This window comes from Nerophis ophidion, linkage group LG09, assembly GCF_033978795.1.
Source record: "Nerophis ophidion isolate RoL-2023_Sa linkage group LG09, RoL_Noph_v1.0, whole genome shotgun sequence".
In the NCBI taxonomy this organism is placed as follows: Eukaryota; Metazoa; Chordata; class Actinopteri; order Syngnathiformes; family Syngnathidae; genus Nerophis; species Nerophis ophidion.
In genome coordinates, this window is record NC_084619.1 from 7,891,110 (window position 1) to 7,914,954 (window position 23,845).

General features: G+C 38.3%; 1 protein-coding gene across 10 annotated transcripts in view; it reads left to right on the forward strand.

The window, feature by feature from the left end:
* slit1a (slit homolog 1a (Drosophila)) overlaps window positions 1-23,845 on the forward strand; it is a 416,057-nt gene that overhangs the window by 380,024 nt on the left and 12,188 nt on the right. For 2 of the 10 annotated variants that reach the window (XM_061910195.1, XM_061910197.1), the window contains 10 exons: window positions 1,538-1,609; window positions 8,907-9,070; window positions 9,131-9,255; window positions 9,318-9,415; window positions 12,545-12,684; window positions 12,745-12,838; window positions 12,913-13,050; window positions 16,324-16,552; window positions 16,630-16,760; window positions 18,518-18,711. In XM_061910195.1, coding sequence (XP_061766179.1) covers window positions 1,538-1,609; window positions 8,907-9,070; window positions 9,131-9,255; window positions 9,318-9,415; window positions 12,545-12,684; window positions 12,745-12,838; window positions 12,913-13,050; window positions 16,324-16,552; window positions 16,630-16,760; window positions 18,518-18,711 — 1,385 coding nt within the window. Of the gene's footprint in view, window positions 1-1,537; window positions 1,610-8,906; window positions 9,256-9,317; window positions 9,416-12,544; window positions 12,839-12,912; window positions 13,051-16,323; window positions 16,553-16,629; window positions 16,761-18,517; window positions 18,712-23,845 lie in introns of all 10 variants that reach the window. The other 8 variants (XM_061910198.1, XM_061910199.1, XM_061910190.1 and 5 more) reach the window with 6 other exon arrangements.

Genomic DNA, 23,845 nt, shown 5'->3' on the forward strand with positions numbered 1-23,845 from the left:
AGGAGCTTAGCATGGAAGCTAGTAAACACAAAAGGGCCTAGCGTGGAAGCTAGCGGGTAGCGAGCAGGAAAACAGAAGTCGTTACTTGTAGAATGAAAACAAAACGGAAGCAGGGAACAAAAGACAGTAAGCTAAAAACAGATACCGAAATATAGCTTACTCCTACGCTGCAAAGACACGACAGGAGCGACAATACGGAAGTGACATCGACATGACAATAATCCAGCACTGACTGGATGGGAAGACAGGTCTAAATAGGAGCGGGCTCATTGACACCAGGTGTGGCCAGGTGCCAATCAGCCGCAGCTGAGGGGACACAGCACTCAGGGAGAAAGATAGGAAACAGAGAAAATAAGAGTGCTGACAGGAAATACTACACACACAGAGGAAAAACTAAAACACAAACAAACTGTCAGGGGCAATATACACCGAGGATGTAGTGGTGGTTTGTGCAGCCCTTTGAGACACTAGTGATTTAGGGCTATATAAGTAAACATTGATTGATTGATTGAAGACTGACAGACACATTTAAACTTGATAGTCACTGCGTTATACGGACTTAAAGAGGTGACCTTTAAAGCTACTGTACATCACATGGATAATATATTCATTACATTCTATATTTTCATCTTTAATACATTTTTTCTCATAATATTAGAATTTTTTTCAAGCAAAATTCAGACTTTATTCTCTCAATATTACATTAAAAAATCCAGTAAATCTGTAGTTTATTTTTTTATTTAATTAATTCTAATAGTATGATAACATTGTATTTTTTATTGTAAAATGATGTATTTATTTTCAAAATATTAAAAATGTATTTTTATATACACAGAATTATTTTTGGAAGATTCTAACTTTATTCTCGTGAATTAAAAAAATCTCTGAATATTTTCTCATAGGTTAACAAACATATCCTAATAATATTGTATTGTCTAAATATTTGTATTTAATTTTAAAATGTTGTCTTTTAAATGATTTTACTTCATCGTTATAATCATGTGTTTATTATGGTAAAATTCAGACTTTGTTCTCATATTCCGTCTTTTAAAACATCTCAACTCACACTTGACTTCTGGTCAAATTTAAACCATTTTCCTAGAATTTAATGACTTCTTTTATAATAATTTCACAAAACATTTTTATTGTCACAGTTTGGCTTCATTCTGGAATTTTAATGGCAAGCAGCCACGTGGAATGTGGACTTAACCTTTGTTTTGGTGTTTTTCTATGTATGGTTCAATCATATGTGCGCAAGATGTATTATATTATTCACATTTTTTGTTTTTACCCTATGTTTTACTTTTGTAGCTGTATGTAGAAATGGCGCCACTGAAGTAGCTGCTGTTTGCTGTTTCTCATTTAATATATTTCATGTCCTCTATGTTCTTTAAAGTTTCCCTCGGTTTTTTAATGTGTTTTTATTTTATTTTCATGGACTTTTTGCAACTGCAACCACAAACATTCCCCATTAGGAAAAATAAAGTCTATCCTACTCTATATAAAAAAACAAACTCTCATCTTTTTCACACCAAAGGTCTCTCCATGGCAACGAGATCTCTGAGCTTCCTGATGGCATCTTTGGTGATGTGGCCTCTCTTTCTCACTTGTAAGTATTCTTCTTTCTTTCTCTCTCACACACACACACACACACACACATTCTTGTGTTTGTTACCTTCTTGAGACCTTCGAAAAACGCCTACCTCTTTAGGACCACCCTTTCTAGATATATAAAGATTTGTATTTACAACATTAATAATATATACATACTATGCAAATATAAAAAACCTTGTTGTGACAAAATGATTTGGAATTTCACACGAAAAAGGTCACAATCTCACAAGAAAAACTTAGAATGGCAATATTATAATAAAAGTCCCATTTTTACTCAACGCAAGTCAAAATTTTACAGGAAAAACTCAACATCTGTACAATCTGTGATAAAAGTTGGAATTTTACCCAATAACAGTCGCAATTTTACAAGAAAAAGTTATTTTTCATGAAAAGATTCGTAATTTTACCCGACAAAAGTCACAATTTTATAAGAAAACTTTACAATTTTGGCAATATTGTAACAATAATCATAATTTTACTTGGCAAAATTATGACAAGAGTCATAATTTTACACAAACACATTTCACTGTTTTACAAGAACAAAAAAAGAATTGGCAATATTGTGATAAAAATCTGAATTTTACATAACAAATGTCACCATTTTGCATTAAAAAGTCAGAATAAAAAAGTAATAATTTGATGAGAAAAAATTGCAATATTACAGAAACAGAAAGAATATGAGAAATTGTTCTCAACTGTATTAAGTCCACACATTGTGAGAAAAAGACTGCTTTTAGTTATTTATTTTAATTTTTTTTACTTCAAGTTAATACAGTATGTCTCTATATGCATATTTTTTTATTTTTTTGATTAATTTTTGCCAAAGGGGGCGCATTTCAATTTCTTACACACACTTGTTATTTCATATGTTGACCAGAGTGGGAGCACTTATAAAATCGACACACAGTTAATTTGAAAAATCCCTCCTTTTTGGGACCACCCTCATTTTGATAGATTTCACCACCAGGGGTGCAAATGAGACATTCTCTATTAGATGCAATGGTTTTCCGTATTGGGACCATGATTTATGTCCTAACTTGTTCACCGCTCCTCATATGGAAGCTACTTTTCCTTGTTGATGTCTCAAGAAGGATGGAAATACAAGAACACACACACACACACACACACACACACACGCACACTAACACATTCTTGTATTTCTTACCTTCTTGAGACCTCCAAAAAAGATCTACCTCTTTAGGACCACCCTTTCTTGATGTATAAAGATTTGTATTCACAACATAAAAAATTATTACATACTATGCAAATACAAAAAACCTTGTTGTGAAAAATGAGTTGGAATTTCACATGAAAAAGGTCACAATTTCACAAGAAAAACTTAGAATGTTGGCAGCGTTACAATAAAAGGCATAATTTTACTCAACGCAAGTCAAAATTTTACAGGAAAAACTGAACTTGTGTGCAATATTATGATGAAAGTTGGAATTTTACTCTATAACAGTCGCAATTGTACAAGAAATAGTTAAAACTTTTGGCAATTTTATGAAAAGAGTCGTAATTTTACTCGACAAAAGTCACAATTTTATAAGAAAACTTCACAATTTTGGCAATATTATAATAATAATCTGACTTTTACTTGGCAAAGTCATAATTTTACACTAAATGTCACTATTTTACAAGAACAAAAAAAGAATTGGCAATATTGTGATAAAAGTCATAATTTTACATGACAAATGTCACCATTTTGCGTTAAAAAGTCAGAATAAAAAAGTAATAATTTAACGAGAAAATATTGCAATATTACAGCAACAAAGACATTTTTCACAATTTTATAAAATCCACACATTTTGAGAAAAAGACTACTTTTAGTTATTTTTAAAAATTTTTACTTCAAGTTAATACAGTATGTCTCTATATACATAAATAAATGATAAATGGGTTGTACTTGTATAGCGCTTTTCTACCTTCAAGGTACTCAAAGCGCTTTGACACTACTTCCACATTCACCCATTCACACACACATTCACACTGATGGAGGGAGATGCCATGCAAGGCGCCAACCAGCACCCATCAGGAGCAAGGGTGAAGTGTCTTGCTCAGGACACAACGGACGTGACGAGGTTGGTTCTAGGTGGGATTTGAACCAGGGACGCTCGGGTTGCGCACGGCCACTCTCCCCTCTGCGCCACGCCGTCCCCATGTTTAGTTTATTGTATTAATTAATTTTGGCCAAAGGGGGTGCATTTCAATTTCTTACACACACTTGTTATTTCATATGTTGACCAGAGTGGGAGCACTTCAATTTATTATTGGGACGGTATAGCTCGGTTGCCGTGCCAGCAACTTGAGGGTTGCAGGTTCGATTCCCGCTCCCCCCATCCTAGTCACTGCCATTGTGTCCTTGAGCAAGACACTTTACCCACCTGCTCCCAGTGCCACCCACACTGGTTTTAAATGTAACATAGATATTGGGTTTCACTATGTAAAGCGCTTTGAGTCACTAGAGAAAAGCGCTATATAAATATAATTCACTTCACTTCACTTATTTACACACACTTGTTATTTCATATGTTGACCAGAGGGGGAGCACTTTTAAAACCGACACACACACCTTTTTGGGACCACCCTCATTTTGATAGATTTCACCTTCAGGGGTGCAAATGAGACATTCTCTATTAGATGCAATGGTTTTCCATATCTGGACCATGATTTGTCCTAACCTGTGCACTCCTCTTATGGAAGCTACTTTTCCTTGTTAGAGAATTCACAGACACTGCATTCAGCGGCTTATCGAATATCATCTCCACACACACACATGCTTTCAGGCAGCGGAGTGGCACACAGTAGCCGCTCTGTAGTCCTCTCTGGTGGGTGACCAGGTCGTTACCTTAATTAGCCGCCCTGTGGTTAAAGCCCACAGCCCACAGAGGCGTCCACTGTCTCCTCGCTATCTCCAAACACACAGCGTTTATTTATGTCTGTAGTTTTGTGTGGACTGGACCCTGGCTGCAGCGAGCCCTGATCAATAGACTTATCAGAATCCCGGCCAGGGAAGTTAACGTCAGACAAAGACATTTTTGAAGTCGGGAAGGCAAAATGGAAAAGAAGGCTATTGATCTTTGCTCTCAGTCGAGCGGCTTCCATGTTTGCAGATGTCAGGTGTCGGGCCTGATTGGTCGATTGGTCGGGCCTTTGTTCCAACATAATGCAAGTGCATGGATTGAGGAGGGGGAGGTCGGAGAAAATCACAAGTGGTTAGACTTTTGCTGCCAAACCAAGTCGTCCTGAACGCAGAATAGAGACTAGAACAACTCTTGTGGGTGTCTTTTGTTCCTCCCACAGCATCATTGTTGGCTGTGCAACACACAGTTGACCTATAAAGTTGCATGGCGACATCTGCTGGTTGTCCAGGGTACTACACCGTTTTTGTTTTGTTTTTTATGAATTTATTAATCAATCAAACAAAACAATACATAATAATGCAATCACATTCCAAAACCAAACCCGACCCAGCAACATTCAGAACAGCAATAAACAGAGCAATTGAGGACACACAAACATGACACGGTACAATTTAAAAGTAGTGAAACAAAAATGAATATTATCATTATTAGTAACAATTTCAGTGATAAAAAAAAAAAACCCTCATTAAAAATGTTAATACAAATTTTTTTTTCCAAAAATTAACAATGCATCGCATCTCATCTCGGCTTCACGGTGGAAGAGGGGTTAGTGCGTCTGCCTCACAATACGAAGGTCCTGCAGTCCTGGGTTCAAATCCAGGCTCGGGATCTTTCTGTGTGGAGTTTGCATGTTCTCCCCGTGAATGTGTGGGTTCCCTCCGGGTACTCCGGCTTCCTCCCACTTCCAAAGACATGCACCTGGGGATAGGTTGATTGGCAACACTAAATTGGCCCTAGTGTGTGAATGTTGTCTGTCTATCTGTGTTGGCCCTGCGATGAGGTGGCGACTTGTCCAGGGTGTACCCCGCCTTCCGCCCGATTGTAGCTGAGATAGGCACCAGCGCCCCCCGCGACCCCAAAAGGGGAATAAGCGGTAGAAAATGGATGGATGGATGGATGGATGGATGGCATCACATCTCATAAGCTTGATAACACACTGTGTCCCAATATTTTACACAAAGATATAATAAGTCATATTTTGGTTCATTTAATACTTAAAACAAATTTCACTAATGGATACCATATTCCAAAATATGACTCATTATTGTCTAAACTAAATGCAGTTTTTTCTTCACCGGTTGTTGATAATGACCTCACGCGGCAAAAGCTGTTGGATGCTGACCAATCATGATAAAACTTAAAGGCCTACTAAAACCCACTACTACCGACCACACAGTCTGATAGTTTATATATCAATGATGAAATATTAACATTGCAACACATGCCAATATGGCCTTATTAGTTTACTAAATTACAATTTTTAATTTTGCGCCGAAGTATCCTGCTGAAACGTCGCGGTATGATGACGCGTGCGCGTGACGTCATGCATTGTAGAGAAAATTTTGTTCCAGCACCATTCACAGCTATAAGTCGTCTGTTTTCATCGCATAATTCCACAGTATTATAGACTTCTGTGTTGCTGAATATTTTGCAATTTGTTCAATGAATAATGGAGACGTCAAAGAAGAAAGCTGTAGATGGGAAGCGGTGTATTGTGGCCGCCTTTAGCAACACAAACACAGCCGGTGTTTTATTGTTTACATTCCCGAAAGATAACGATGAAGCTTTACTATGGAACAGAGCGGTCAAGCGAACACGGTTGGATTGGACCACACACACAAAGTACAGTGTATTATGCAGCGATCATTTCGAAAGATCGTGTTTCGAAGAGAGTCCCTTGGGAAGGGCAGAGAGGGGCATCGCCACCACCCGTCGACTGGTGCTAAAGAATGGTGTGGGGCCGACGTTCAGGTTGTACAGGTACGACCATATAATCTCACTAAAACACTAGTAACACAATAAGCAGATAAGGGATTTTCCAGAATTATCCTAGTAAATATGTTTAATAACATCTGAATTGATCCCACTGTATAGTCTTTTTTTTTTCTCCTCTAGTCCTTCACTCTCACTTTCCTCATCCACAAATCTTTCATCCTCGCTCAAATTAATGGGGAAATCGTCGCTTTCTCAGTCCGAATCGCTCTGGCTGCTGGTGGCCATGATTGTAAACAATGTTGAGATGTGCGGAGCTCCACAACCCGTGACGTCATGCGCACATCGTCTGCTACTTCCGGTACAGGCAAGGCTTTTTTATTAGCGACCAAAAGTTGCGAACTTTATCGTCGATGTTCTCTACTAAATCCTTTCAGCAAAAATATGGCAATATCGCGAAATGATCAAGTATGACACATAGAATGGACCTGCTATCCCCGTTTAAATAAGAAAATCTCGTTTCAGTAGGCCTTAAACATCAATGTTTTTTAATTCTTGAAAGATGTTTATTCTGTTTCAGACCTTACACAAGAAGACAAATAAATATAAAGATACAAACAGATATAAATAATGACAAATAAAGATAGCATACTATTAATCGCAACGTGCAAGTGTAAAAATAAAAAATAAAATTATGATTTGTACATTTTCAGAATACTTTTAGGCAAAGCAATTTGGATCTTTACACTGTAAACCAGTGGGGGGGGGGGGGGGGGCGTGCGTTTCCCCCCCTCGGCCTTCAGTGATGACTTCAATGATCACCTCTCAAAATAGCATCATTGATGTCACCCCATGACCACTGCTGGAGAAATACTGTCCAGAAACACATTTACTGGGAATTGAACCACATCAACAGTGTACAAAACGGGTTATTTTCTGGCGCATTTAAAAATCAATAAACCCGCATCAGCAATTAAAAGATATCTTATGTGCTTACATACTGTCAAAATTAAAATTGTAAAACAAAAACATATTAAACTTGAAAAAAATAAATAAAATATTTGAACTCACAGTTTCTAGCACCCATTCCACACCGTATAAAGTAAAGTTGAAGTACCACTGATAGTCACACTCACACTAAGTGTGGTGAAATTACCCTCTGCATTTGACCTATCCCCTTGTTCCAAACCCTGGGAGGTGAGGGGAGCAGTGAGCAGCAGCGGTGGCCACGCCCAGGAATAATTTTGCTAATATAACCCGCAATTCCAACCCTTGATGCTGAGTGCCAAGCAGGGAGGTAATGGGTCCCAATTTTTGTAGTCTTTGGTATGACTCGGCCGGGGTTTGAACTCACAACTTAAGTCTGGTACACTATTTAAGTTTTTTTCAATCTTGAGAGATGTTTTTTCTGTTTCAGACCTTACACAAAAAGACACAAAATCGTTCATTGAGCAATTTTGAGCTTTACACTAATAAAACAGCTGTGCATTTCCCACCTGGGCCTGCAGTGATGACTTCAATGATCACTTTTCAAAATAGCATCATTGATGTCACCCTATGACCACTGCTGGAGAAATACTGTACAGAAACACATTTACTGGGAATTGAAGCACATCAACAGTGTACAAAACGGGTTATTTTCTGGCACATTTAAAATGTAGCACCCATTCGACGCCGTATAAAGTAAAGTTAAAGTACCACTCTGTGTCATCATTTTCAGTGGGAAAACTTGCACAATCGGTGGCTGACTAAATACTTTTTTGCCCCACTGTACGTGTAGCGTCTGGCTGCAACTCCCACTGCATTCCCGTGCGTCGGCCCGGCTGCTGCTGATAAGCATGGCAGGTGATTGGATGATTAATCCCAGCTGGGTAATCCAATCACCTGCCAGCTGCGCTTCGTGGCCGTTCCATACACACCCCATTCCATACCACGCCCTTCTCCAACACATGAATAACTTTTTTGTGCTTCCATAACATTGATTAGCAATAATAAGTAATAATAGGCCTGTTCAGTGGCCTTGTGGTTAGAGTGTCCGCCCTGAGATCGGTTGGTCGTGAGTTCATACCAAAGACTATAAAAATGGGACCCACTACCACCCTGCTTGGCACTCAACATCAAGGGTTGGAATTGGGGGTTAAATCACCAAAAATGATTCCCGGGCGTGGCCACCGCTGCTGCTCACTGCTCCCCTCACCTCCCAGGGGGTGGAACACGGGGATGGGTCAAATGCAGAGGGTAATTTCACCGGACTTAGTGTGTGTGACTATCTGTGGTACTTTATCCCTTTAATAAAGTTCCACCCTGCAATGTTCTGCCTTTGGCGGTAGAATATGAGCAAGAAGTGAGGCTACATGCTGGGACAGGTGTGTGATGTGTGCTGTTGTGTTGAAAGCGATTGTTCAACACTATTTTCTCATGCCGTCATCTCACCAGAGCCATCGGCGCCAACCCGCTGTACTGCGACTGCCGCCTGCGCTGGCTGTCGGACTGGGTGAAGACGGGCTACAAAGAGCCGGGCATCGCCCGCTGTGCTGGTCCTCAGGGCCTGGAGGGCAAGCTGCTGCTGACCACACCCGCCAAGAAGTTTGAATGCGCAGGTGAGCTGTCAGGCGACGTGTCCCCGATAACGTACGCTCACACCCTCTCCGTCCTCACAGGTGAGGTGGACACTGCCGTCCTGGCCAAGTGCAACCCTTGTCTGTCCAGCCCGTGTCAGAACCACGGGGTGTGCCGCGGCGACCCGGCGGACATCTACAGGTGCAGCTGTCCCGCAGGGTTCAAGGTGAGCGTCCCCGCGGCCCGAACGTCGCCGTGACCTCACGCCGGGTCCCTCTCTGCTTTCAGGGGAAGAACTGCGAGACGGCCCTGAACGCCTGCGTCAGCGACCCCTGCGCCAACGGTGGTACATGCCGAGTGGATGAGGAAGAGGAGGGAGCGTACAGGTGAGGAAGATGTGAAGTGAAGTGAATTATATTCATATAGCGCTTCTCTATAGTGACTCAAAGCGCTTTATATAGTGAAAACCCAATATCTAAGTGAGCATTTGAAGGCCTACTGAAATGAGATGTTCTTACTTAAACGGGGATAGCAGGTCCATTCTATGTGTCATACTTGATCATTTCGCGATATTGCCATATTTTTGCTGAAAGGATTTAGTAGAGAACATCCACGATTAAGTTCGCAACTTTTGGTCGCTAATAAAAAAGCCTTGCCTTTAGTTAAAGTTAAAAAGTTAAAGTAACAATGATTTTCACACACACACACTAGATGTGGTGAAATTATTCTCTGCATTTGACCCATCACCCTTGATCACCCCCTGGGAGGTGAGGGGAGCAGTGGGCAGCAGCGGTGCCGCGCCCAGGAATCATTTTTGGGGATTTTGGTGATCGTCTAGAAAGAGCAGACGATGTGCACGTGACGTCACCGGTGTAAGGGCTCCTCACATCCTCACATTGTTTACAATCATAGCCTCCAGCAGCAAGACTTATTCGGACCGAGAAAGCGACAATTTCCCCATTAATTTGAGCGAGGATGAAAGATTCGTGGATGAGGAAAGTTAGTGAGGCACTAAAAAATAAAGGAAAAAGCGACGGCTCCGGGCGGCGGCAGTGGTAGCGTTTCAAATGTAATTAGACACATTTACTAGGATAATTCTGGAAAATCCCTTAACTGCTTATTGTGTTAATAATATTTTAGTGAGATTAGATGAGTAAAGTCATACCTGAAAGTCGGATGGCTGCGGTGAACGCCAGTGTCTCAGAGAGAAGCCAATGAGGAGCCAAGATCACAGCTGCCTTTTTAACAGCTACAGGAGAAGGTCCTATTATCCATTGAAGTCTCCGGTAAGAGCCGACAATTTTCTCATCCAAAAACGTATGTATTGACGTAGAGAAACATGTTCACTTGACCACTTTGTGTTAAAGCTTCACAACAAACAAAGAAACACCGGCTGTGTTTCGGTTGCTAAAGGCAGCTGAAATCCACCGCTTTCCACCAACAGCCTTCTTATTTATCGTCTCCATTATTAATTGAACAAATTGCGAAAGATTCAACAACACAGATGTCCAAATTACTGTGTAATTATGCGATGAAAAGAGAAGACTTTTAGCCGTGAGTCGTGCTGGGCTAAAATGTCCCCTCCAACCAATAACGTCACAAACACGCGTCATCATAAGCGTCATCATTCCGCGACGTTTTCAACAAGAAACTCCACGGGAAATTTCAAATTGTAATTTAGTAAATTAATGCGGCCATATTGGCATGTGTTGCAATGTTAATATTTCATCATTGATATATAAACTATCAGACTGCGTGGTCGCTAGTAGTGGCTTTCAGTAGGCCTTTAAACCAGTGTGGGTGGCACTGGGAGCAGGTGGGTAAAGTATCTTTCCGTTGTGGATGGCCCGAAGAGGGCATCGAACCTGGAACCCTCAAGTTGCTGGCACGGCCACTCTACCAACCGAGCTATACCGCCCCAAGATCATTAAAGTTCATCTGCTCCGGGGTTAAATTGGCTCTGATGACCAGCTCCTTTTTTATTTCGTCAATTTTACACCGTGAACTTTCAAACAAGTGTAAAAGGAAGTTAACGCAAATAGTTAAAGGTCCAACTCTAAATAATAAAACAATAAATACATTTTTTAAAAATACCATATGTATTTAAATATTTTAACTTTGTCAGAAAATTTCAGAGGTTATTCTACGTCACGTGTTTTGCAGTAAAATTCAGTTTTTATATTCATATTAAAATTTTTCATTGTAAAATTCAGACCTTATTGTCCCATTTACATAAAATTGTCTCAGATTGAATTTCAAAATCCTTCTCATAAAATTCCAGCTTCATTGTCGTTATTGTCAACAGTAACATTTATATATTTTTTTCTCATCAAGTTCCAACTTTACAATAATTGTATTTTTTTTAAATATTGTCATCATGTTTGGGATTTTTTTTTTCCAACTTTATCGTAAATGTATGTATAAAAAAATGAGTATGAGAGTCACATGTCACACGGACCCAATTCCAACATTAAAATACTCTCATGATATCACAACATATTTCTAATTGGATCCCAACTTCATTGTCAATCTAGTAATTATTTAATCCTCATATTATGATTTTTTTCCTTATAAAAAATCCAACTTTATTCTTCTATGAAAAAATAAGGCAAATATCTGACATAATTACAGTATTTCTAAAAGTGTTGACTTTATTCTCATATTTCCTTGTAAACCTAATAGCTCAACTTTATTGTCATATTCTTTTAATTTTTTTTCCATTATTTATTCCCCATATGTTTTTAACTTATAAAATTCCTAATTCATTGTAGATATATGAACAAATAAGATCCAACTTGATTCTTATTTTTGGTCACTTTTTTATATTTGTTATATTTTTCATATATATATATATATATATATACTCTTTTATTGTACACTTATCACAAATACGCCCATGCGGGAAAAAAATGACTTAATTTTTAGGTTTTTACTTTTTTGTTGAAATTTCTCTGACTTCTTGATTACTTAATTTTTTCAATATTATGACTTCCATTTCCATTAATCCATTTTCTACCACGTATTCCCTTTTTTGGGGTCACGGGGGGCGCTGGTGCCTATCTCAGCTACAATCGGGCGGAAGGCGGACTACACCCTGGATAAAACGCCACCTCATCGCAGGGCCAACACAGATAGACAGACAACACTCACACTCTATTCTCCTAATATTATCCCTTTTTAAAAATGATTGGCAACACAAAATTGTCCCGAGTGTGTGAATGTGATTAATAGTCTGTCTATCTGTGTCTGTCCTACGATGAGGTGGTGACTTGTTTTGCGACCCTGAGAGGGACAAGCGGTAGGAAATGGATGGATGGATCTCTGTAACATAAGCTGAATATCACAATAATTCAACCATATTGTACTGAGCAGCCAGGACAGACACTTGGTTCCCTGGTTGTCACCACATATTTTTCACTGTCTTGTTGGCATCCCAAGAAAAGTCAAAGAAAAAGCAAAACCTCACTGAGCTGAAGTCTTACAAGATTCTAACCTGCATGATTGTGCTTTTGCAGCTGCACGTGTCCCCTCGGCTTCGAGGGTCCCACCTGCCAAAGCAACGTGGACGACTGCGAAGACAACGACTGTGAGAACGGCGCCACCTGCATGGACGGAGTCAACAACTACACCTGTTTTTGTCCTCCATACTACACAGGTGCGCACCATCAATTTCCCAACTTTCGGAGCGTGTTGTTGAGGTGTTGTGTCTGTGCAGGGGAGATGTGCGAAGAAATGGAGGACGTGTGCGCCCCGGGAAGAAGTCCATGCCAACATCAGTCCACCTGCCTCATCACCTCCTCGGGGCCCAAGTCAGTGCGGACCCCTCAGTGACAACACACGTGATAGGATGCAGACTCACAGTGTGTGTGTGTGTGTGTCTCAGGTGTGTCTGCTCTCCTGGTTACGTTGGTGACGACTGCAGTGTGGACTACGACGACTGCCAGGAGCATCGCTGCCAGAACGGAGCTCAGTGTGTGGACGAGCTGAACGGTTACACCTGTCAGTGTTCCCACGGTTACAAGTGAGCAGGCACACGACTTCTACAAAATGTTCTCGCTTTTTGCAGTGCACGTTTCTATACTTCATGCTTTGTGTTTGTTTATCTGAAAAAAAATTACCCAACATACTAGAGATGCGCGGATAGGCAATTATATCATCCGCAACCGCATCACAAAAGTCGTCATCCACCTGAACCAACATTTTATCAGAACCCCACCCGCCCGTTGAAATACATCAGAGGTCGGCCACCTTTACCTCTCAAAGAGCTATTTAAACACGTTTCACAGAGTAAAGAAGACAATGGGAGCCGTTAACGTTCTCGCGAATATCCAATGGTGTTCATCCTGATGACAAGAATAAGGGCGCGCTGTGAAGCGATTGCCTTTGTCACCTTCAACAACATGTACAAACCGACTGTTAGTCCAGCAACATGCTGTATGCAGCTTCCGCGATCACACGTACAAGATTGAAAGGCATACTGGGTGATACAGAGTACACTGATGGTTGTGATGTAAACAATTTTAACACCAAACAAGAATGACAAACAGATTTCAGGAGAACACCCTCACAGTAACACAACATAAACGCAACACAACAAATACCCAGAATCTTTTGCATCCGTGACAATTCCTGAATATATTTTACACCCCCACGCCTCCAACCCCGCCCACCTTACCGACGCACGGGGGGATGGGGTTTGCTGCTAGCGGGGTGTAAAAAATAGTCAGGTAGTGTCATGGATGCTAAGGATTCTGGGTATTTGTTGTGTTGCGTTTATGTTGTGTTACTGGGAGGATGTTCTCCAGAAATGTGTTTGTAATTCTTGCTTGGTGTGGCTTCACAGCGTGGCACACATTACTAAGAGTGTTGAAATTGTTTATATCACAACAATTAGTGTACTCTGTGTCACCCAGTATGCCTTGCAGTCGTGTGCGTGTGTCTGCGGAAGCCACACACAACATGATGCTGGACTGACTAGCAGATCGCACATGTTGTAGAAGGCGACAAAGCCAATGGCTTCATAGCACGCCCTAATAATTATTAACTGTGTGACTGCCGGCAGTCATTCTAGAGAATGTATGCGTCTCCTGTTGTCTTCTTCGCTTTGTGACACGGGTCCTAAACGGCTCTTTGAATGGTAAAGGATACCGATTCCAGAACCATGTATATCAAATATTTCCGAATGGTTCAACCGCCACCCGCCCGAATCTAATTAAAATCAATTTTTTCGTCATGTCACCCGCCCGACCCGCGGTTTATCCCTGGACTCCGCGGATTAGACCGCAAACCGCGCATCTCTACAACATACCATACTTAGTTGATCGCCATTGGACATGATGTGTCCTTCTCTCTGATTGGTCAAAGCTTTACTTTCAAGTCTAGTCTATAGATACAAATATTTGTACAAAAAATAGGAAACAAAGAACGGGTTGAACAAAATACCTGTCCACACTATTTAAAGGCCTATTGAAAGCCACTACTACCGACCACGCAGTCTGATAGTTTATATATCAATGATGAAATATTAACATTGCAACACATGCCAATACGGCCGCTTTAGTTTACTAAATTGCAATTTTAAATTTCCCGCTGAGTTTCCTGTTGAAAACGTCGCGGAATGATAACGCAATGATGACGTGTGTTTGTGACGTTATTGGTCGGAGGGGACATATTAGCCCAACACCACTTACGGCTAAAAGTCGTCTCTTTGCATCGCGCAATTACACAGTATTTTGGACATCTGTGTTGCTGAATCGTTTGCAATTTGTTCAATTAATAATGGAGAAGTCAAAGTAGAAAGATGAAGGTGGGAAGCTTTTAGCCTTTAGCCACACAAACACATGGTGTTTCCTTGTTTAAAATATCCGGAGGTGAAGCTTTACTATGGATCAGAGCGGTCAAGCGAACATGGATCACGAGTACATGTCAACCGGCAGTTTTCGGAGAGAAAATTGTGGAAATAAGTTGCCTCTTACCGGACATCAGCGAAGCCAGCGTCCTCCAGCTGCCGTGACTTCTCTCAGAGACTCTGGCGTCCAAACACCCGTGGACACACCCCTCCGACTTTAAGGTACTCTTTAACTCACTAAAACACTAGCAACACAATAGGCAAATAAGGGATTTCCTCGAATTATCCAAGTAAATGTGTCTAAAAACATCTGAATCGCTCTCACTTGTCCTCGCCTTTTTTTTTTTTTTTTTAGGCCTTTACTCTAAATTTCCTCATCCACGAACTTTAATCCTCGCTCAAATTAATGGGGAAATTGTCGCTTTCTCGGTCCGAATAGTTCTTGCTGCTGGAGGCTCACATTATAAACAATGTGAGGAGCCCTCACACCGGTGACGTCATCGTCTGCTACTTCCGGTAAAGGCAAGGCTTTTTTATTAGCGACCAAAAGTTGCGAACTTTATCGTCGATGTTCTCTACTAAATCCTTTCAGCAAAAATATGGCAATATCGCGAAATGATCAAGTATGACACATAGAATGGACCTGCTATCCCCGTTAATAGATTGATGAGTTAACGCGTAATTAACGCATTAATTTGCCCACCCCTAATATATATATATATATATATATATATATATATATATATATATGTGTGTGTGTGTGTGTGTGTGCGTGTGTGTGTTGTATACTATATACTATATGTATATATGTGAATGCATATATATATATATATATATATATATACTGTATACATGTTGTATACCATATGTGTATGTATATATGTGTGTGTGTGTGTGTATATATATATATGTGTATATGTATATATATATGTATATATATATATTTGTATGTGTATATATATATATATATATGAGTGTATGTATGTATATATATATGTGTGTGTGTGTGTGTATGTGAGTGTATATGTATATATATGTATATATATATATATATATATATACAGTATATGTATTTATATGTGTCTGTATATATATATTTTTTTTTTGTTGTTTTTCTTTCAACTTTCAACATCACAAATTTTTTGCAAAATTCAGATTTATAATATTTTTAATTGTCATTTGTATGCATTTTTACCATCATAAAACTTTATTTAAATATTATCATGAATGTATTTGCATAATATCGTTACTTTTTTTTCGTCTTATAAATGATGTCTTTGTCGTTGTGATGTAAGAATCTATATTGCTGATTACCATACTTAAATATAAGTCAAAAAATTGGTGAATCATGCAAAAAATGAGGAGATAACGATCCACACGGTGAGAGATAAATGTAATAATAACAATAAAACATGTCTGTAACTGTCTTCACTGGTGTCCATGCAGTGGTCAGCTGTGTGAGATAGCGCCATCACTGCTGTCCTTGTGCGAGCTGGCCGACTGCCAGAACGGCGCCCCCTGCGTGGAGCGTGGCGGTCGCGCACTCTGCCAGTGTCCTCCTGAGTTTGGTGGTCCTCGCTGCGAGAAGCTGGTCAGCGTCAACTTTGTGGACCGAGACTCCTACTTGCTGCTTTCGGACCTGAAGAACTGGCCTCAGGCCAACATCACCCTGCAGGTAGGCCTAACGCTCCACGGCGCCCCCTGGTGCACATGCGTGACCCCCCCACCCCCCCCCCCTCCTGCCGCTTGCAGGTGTCCACAGCCGAGGACAATGGCATCCTCCTGTACAACGGCGACAACGACCACATCGCAGTGGAGCTCTACCAGGGTCACGTGAAGGTCAGCTACGACCCGGGCAGCCAGCCTGGCCACGCCATCTACAGGTGAGCAGCTGTTACTACAAACCCTGTTTCCATATGAGTTGGGAAATTGTGTTACATGTAAATATAAACGGAATACAATGATTTGCAAATTATTTTCAACCCATATTCAGTTGAATGCACTACAAGGACAACATATTTGATGTTCAAACTCATAAACTTTATTTTTTTTGTAAATAATAATTAACTTACAATTTCATGGCTGCAACACGCGCCAAAGTAGTTGGGAAAGGGCATGTTCACCACTGTGTTACATCACCTTTTCTTTTAACAACACTCAATAAACGTTTGGGAACTGAGGAAACTAATTGTTGAAGCTTTGAAAGTGGAATTCTTTCCCATTCTTGTTTTATGTAGAGCTTCAGTCGTTCAACAGTCCGGGGTCTCCGCTGTCGTATTTTACGCTTCATAATGCGCCACACATTTTCGATGGGAGACAGGTCTGGACTGCAGGCCGGGCAGGAAAGTACCCACACTCTTTTTTTTACGAAGCCACGCTGTTGTAACACTTGTCTTGCTGAAATAAGCAGGGGCGTCCATGATAACGTTGCTTGGATGACAACATATGTTGTTCCAAAACCTGTATGGACCTTGTAGCATTAATGGTGCCTTCACAGATGTGTAAGTTACCCATGCCTTGGGCACTAATACATCCCCATACCATCACGGATGGCGTCCCACTGGGTGTGAATTCTCCTTGCCCACTGGGTGTGAGTTTTCCTTGCCTTTATGTGGGTTCTTCCGAGGATGTCGTAGTCGTAGTGGTTTGTACAGTCCTTTGAGATATTTGTGATTTAGGGCTATATAAATAAACATTGATTGATTGATTGACAGATGCTGGCTTTTGAACTTTGCGCCTATAACAATCCGAATGGTTATTTTCCTCTTTGTTGTGGAGGACACCACGTCCTCTGTTTCCAAATATAATTTGTGTTTCCACTTTGCATTAGTCCATCTTAGATGAGCTCGGACCCAGCCAAGCCGGCGGCGTTTCTGGATATTGTTGATAAATGGGTTTGGCTTTGCGTAGTAGAGTTTTAACTTGCACTTACAGATGTAGCGACCAACTGTCGTTACTGACAGTGGTTCTATGAAGTGTTCCTGAGCCCAAGTGGTGATATCCTTTACACACTGATGTCGGTTTTTGATGCAGTACCGCCTGAGGGATCAAAGGTCCGTAATATCATCGGTTACGTGCAGTGATTTCTCCAGATTCTCTGAACCTTTTGATGATTTCATGGACCGTAGATGGTAAAATCCCTAAATTCCTTGCAATAGCACGTTGAGAAATGTTGTTCTAAAACTGTTCGACAATTTGCTTACAAAGTGGTGACCCTCACCCCCATCCTTGTTTGTGAATTATTTAGCATTTCATGGAAGCTGCTTTTATACCCAATCATGGCACCCACCTGTTCCCAATTAGCCTGCACACCTGTGGGATGTTCCATATAAGTGTTTGATGAGCATTCCTCAACTTTATCAGTATTTATTGCCACCTTTCCCAACTTCTTTGTCACGTGTTGCTGGCATCAAATTCTAAAGTTAATGATTATTTGCAAAAACAAAAAAATGTTTATCAGTTTGAACATCAAATATGTTGTCTTTGTAGCATATTCAACTGAATATGGGTTGAAAAGGATTTGCAAATAATTGTATTCCGTTTATATTTACATCTAACACAATTTCCCAACTCATATGGAAACGGGGTTTGTACATCTCGTCGCTGCTGTGTGACCGAGTGTGTGGTCTTTTCCCGCCAGCACCGAGACCATCAACGACGGTCAGTTCCACACGGTGGAGCTGGTCACCTTCGACCAGATGGTCAACCTGTCCATCGACGGGGGTCTCCCCACCACCATGGACAGCTTGGGGGCGGAGCAGCCCCTCAACGGCGAGGCTCCACTATACGTGGGGGGTAGGGGCCCTCTCCAGAACACACCTCCCTCCTCTTCAGGCACTCTTAACTACTACACTACTGTCAATCACCTCCCCTCCCCCACCTCGCTTTGTATCCACCCAGCCAAGCTCATCTTCATCCTCATCACTCAGGACTGTGTTTGTTAGTGAGCAGCTAGTCTTCTTCAACACTCAAAAACACGTTACTGCGCCCTCTAGTGACCCTTTTTCACACAATTATTTTTCATACACAATTATTGTTATATTTACAGTATTACTTCATTCTGATATCACAACTTTCCTCCGTAATATTCTGATATTTTCCAGGAAACTTTAATTTTTTTATTATTTAATTTTAATTCTATAGTTAAGTTATTTTATTACAAATTAATTGTCACAATGTCATTTGGTATATTTAAAGTATTTCTTATTTTCTAGAACTCGTAATATTCCGACATTTTTCCAAAGGAATTTAAACTTAATTTATAATATTTAAAATGTTTTATCGGCTTATTACAAAATATTTTCCAGTAAAATTCAAACTTAATTCTATCACTTCTTTCTCCTCTTAAATTCGTATTTTATTCTCGTAAATTAATATTTCTCACCCCCATTGTTCTACATTAAATCCCCCAATACATAATTATTGTTATATTTACAGTATTACTTAATTCTCAAATCACAATTTTCATCTTTCAACTGTCTTTTGTATGATATTCTAAAAGTATTCTTAGATTATTATTATTATACATTTTTTCTTGTAAAATTCCATCTTAATTCTCTCACTTCTTTCTCCTCTAACATTCCTAAAATAATATTTCTCCCCCATTTTTCTATGTTAAATCCTCCAATACACAATTATTGTTATATTTACAGTATTACTTAATTCTCAAATCACAATTTTTATCTTTCAACTGTCTTTTGTATGATATTCCAAAAGTATTTTTAGATTATTATTATACATTTTTTCTTGTAAAATTCCAACTTAATTCTCTCACTTCTTTCTCCTCTAAAATTCCTTAAATAATATTTATCCCCCTTCACCCCCATTTTTCTATGTTAATTCCTCCCAATACATAATTATTGTTATATTTACAGTATTACTTAATTCTCAAATCACAATTTTTTCTCTACTATTTCGATATTTTCCAGGAAACTTTCAACTGTATTTTGTATGATCTTCCAAAAGTATTTTTAGATTATTATTATAAATTTTTTCTTGCAAAATTCCAACTTAATTCTCTCAATTCTTTCTCCTCTAAAATTCCTAAAATAATATTTCTCCCCCCTTTCCCCCTTTTTTCTACATTAAATCCTCTCAAATACATAATTATTGTTATATTTACAGTATTACGTAATTCTGATATCACTTCTTTTTTCTCTAATATTCCATATTTTCCAGAAAACTTTAAACAGTCTTTTGTAAGATATTCCAAAAGTATTTTTAGATTATTAGTATACATTTCTTCTTGTAAAATTCCAACTTCTTTCTCCTCTAAAATTCCTAAAATAATATTTCTTGCCCCTCACCCCGATTTTTCTACATTAAATCCTCCCAATACACAATTATTATTATATTTACAGTGTTACTTAATTCTGATATCACAGTTTTTGTCCCTAATATTCCAATATTTTCCAGGAAACTTTCAACTGTCTTTTGTACAATATTCCCAAAGTATTTTTAGATTATTGTTTTCTTGTAGAATTCCAACTTAATTTTCTCACTTCTTTTTCCCCTAAAATTCCTAAAATAATATTTCTTGCGCCTCACCCCCATTTTTCTACATTAAATCCTTCCAATACACAATTATTGTTATATTTACAGTATTACTTAATTCTCAAATCACAATTTTTTCTCTACTATTTCGATATTTTCCAGGAAACTTTCAACTGTCTTTTCTATGATTTTCCAAAAGTATTCTTAGATTATTATTATACATTTTTTCTTGTAAAATTCCAACTTAATTCTCTCACTTCTTTTTCCTCTAAAATTCCTAAAATATTTCTCCCCTCTCACCCCTGTTTTTTATGTTAAATCCTGCAATACACAAATATTGTTATATTTACGGTATTGCTTAATTCTGATATCACATCTTTTTTCCCTAATATTCCGATATTTTCCAGGAAACTTTCAACTGTCTCTTGTATGATATTCCAAAAGTATTCTTAGATTATTATTATTATACATTTTTTCTCGTAAAATTCCAAGTTAATTCTCTCACTTCTTTCTTCTCTAAAATTCCTAAAATAATATTTCTCCCTCCTCGCTCCCATTTTTCTATGTTAAATCCTCCAATAAACATATTTTTGTTATATTTACAGTATTACGTAATTTTGATATCAAATCTTTTGTCCCTAATATTCCAATATTTTCCAGGAAACTTTCAACTGTCTCTTGTATGATATTCCAAAAGTATTCTTAGATTATTATTATACATTTTTTCTTGTAATATTCCAACTTAATTCTCTCACTTCTTTCTCCTCTAAAATTCCTAAAATAATATTCCTTGTCCCTCACCCCGATTTTTCTACATTAAATCCTTCCAATACATAATTTTTGTTATATTTACAGTATTACTTAATTCTGACACCACAACTTTTTTCCCTAATATTCCAATATTTTCCAGGAAACCTTCAATTGTCTTTTGTATGATATCCCAAATTTTTTATTATAAATTTTTACTTGCAAATTTCCAAACTTATTCTCACATCACAACTTCTTTCTCACTAAAATTTCAGATTTTATTATCTTAATATGAAAACTTTATTCTCATATTTCCCCCCATAAAATGACCACTTAATTCTCGTAATATTATTACAACATTATGAAGTTGTTATTGTCAAACGTAATAGTCATAATACATAACCAGTTTGTTCTCTTAAAATTCTGGTTTTATGCTCGTAATATTTCAAATTTATTCCGGTAATAATATGTCTTTTTCCTATTAACTTAAATTTTTACTGCAATAAAATTACAACTTTTTTTCCCAGTTTTTATTCGCATTTTTTAAAATGTACTCCAGTTATAGCACAGCTTTTTTCCAACTTTTTTTTACTGTAATATTAAAACTTTTTCTCATAAAAAAAATTCTAGCATAATTGTATTATCCTCATGATGACAATCACTCTATTATTCCAGACATGATTGCTTTTGTATACATTAAAACCTCCACTTAAATCCCCAGTACAGTTTTATTGAAATATTTACAGTACCTCTTAATTCTCATGTCACAAATTTTTCTCATAATATTCTGACACGTTCTCCATAAAATGTTAACTTTTTTAATGATATTCCGATTGTATTTATTATTTATTTCTTCATGTAAAATTTCCCACAAAAATTCTGATTTTATTCTTGTAAAATGTAATCTATTCTCTAAATAAATATAAATAAATCTAATCTAAAATTATTTAAGTAACTATATATTGTTCCCCATCAAATCACCAATTTATTCTCGCAATGTTCTTAACTTATTCTTGTTATATTATGAAGTTAATACAACAATTATTTAAAATGTAATAAAAATGATACATATTACGACTTAATCCCAATGTTATTACGGTAATACTACAACTTATTTTTATTTTATTACAAATATATTGTAATATCAATTATTTGGACTTAAATGCCATAATTGCATTCTCCAATCAAGTCACTAGTAAATCTCAACAGCGTGAGTGCGCCCTCTAGTGGTCACCTGACAACTAGCAGGCACAGTCTTGCAAGTGTGTCGTCATGATTTTCATCTTCATAACAAAAGTAACGTGCGTGTGTGTGTGTGTGTGTTGTTTGGCCACTTTTGACATCCTATCATGTCAAATGAGTTGCTAGGTAACCACTAAATTGTCCCAAGTACCTCCCGAAAGGGACAAGCGGTAGAATAATGGATGGGATGGATGGGCTCCAAACATGTTTAGTGTGTGTTGCGATGCACCTTGAAAGTTCTCGGCAATATTGACACCAGAGTTAAACAGAGGTGGGTATCAAACTTGGTCCGCACCTTGAGAGGACTGACAATCACATTTGTGTCAAATTCCAGCAAGATTTCTCTCTTAGCGGATATCTCTATTACACACTATGCAGGGCCGGCCCATGGCATAAACACTCTATGCCAGGGGTCTCAAACGTACGGCCCGAGGGCCGGATCAGGCCTGCGAACAGGTTTTATCCATATAAAAGTTGACCTGAATTTTTATTAATGAAACAAACAGCTGTTCTAAATGTGTCCACTAGAGGTCACAATAGCAATTATTTGTATCTTTGTAGATCAGGGGTAGGGAACCTATGGCTCTAGAGCCAGATGTGGCTCTTTTGATGACTGCATCTGGCTCTCAGATCAATCTTATCTGACATTGCTTAACACGATAAGTAATGAATAAGGCCGCTGGTAATCACAATGTTAAAAATAACGTTCAAAATCGAAAACATTCTCATGCATTTTAAGCCATCCATCCGTTTTCTACCGCGCCTGTTCAAGAAATTCAAGATTCAAGATTGTTTATCGTCATATGCACAGTTAAACAGACAGTTTGCCATACAATGAAAATCTTACTTTGTTTTACAATGTTTCTAAAAAGAATTACAGACTTATTATACTCTAAAAATGGTGGTTTTACTTGAAAAATGCACACATTTAGTTGTATTCAGTGTTAAAAAATATGATATGGCTCTCACGGAAATACATTTTAAAATATTTGGCTTTCATGGCTCTCTCAGCCAAAAAGGTTCCCGGCCCCTGCTGTAGATGATGCTGCATATGCAAAAAAAAAAAAAAGAGTCAAATTATCAAACTACATAAATAACATCCTGTAATTTGGATATTATTTTTTGTATCTTGATGGATTGAAAATTAACACCAATGAGTGATGAACATTATCACACAATTTATTCAGAAAATATAAATAACGACAAATAAAGACAGAATACTATTAAGTGTAAAAAAAATAACATTATTATTTGTACAATTACAGAATGTGTTTGCCCTATTTTAAAAGAAAGAAAACAGTCTGAAGTTGTCTTTATTTTTAAGTTATCGTGCTGTGATTTTACCCGTCCGACCCACTTGGGAGTAGATTTTTCTCCTTGTGCCCCCCCCCAATCCAAATGAGTTTGACACCCCTGATATATGCGGTTGTTTAGAGCCGCAACTACATGATTATTATGTCATCATTATATTTTATCATTCTATTTA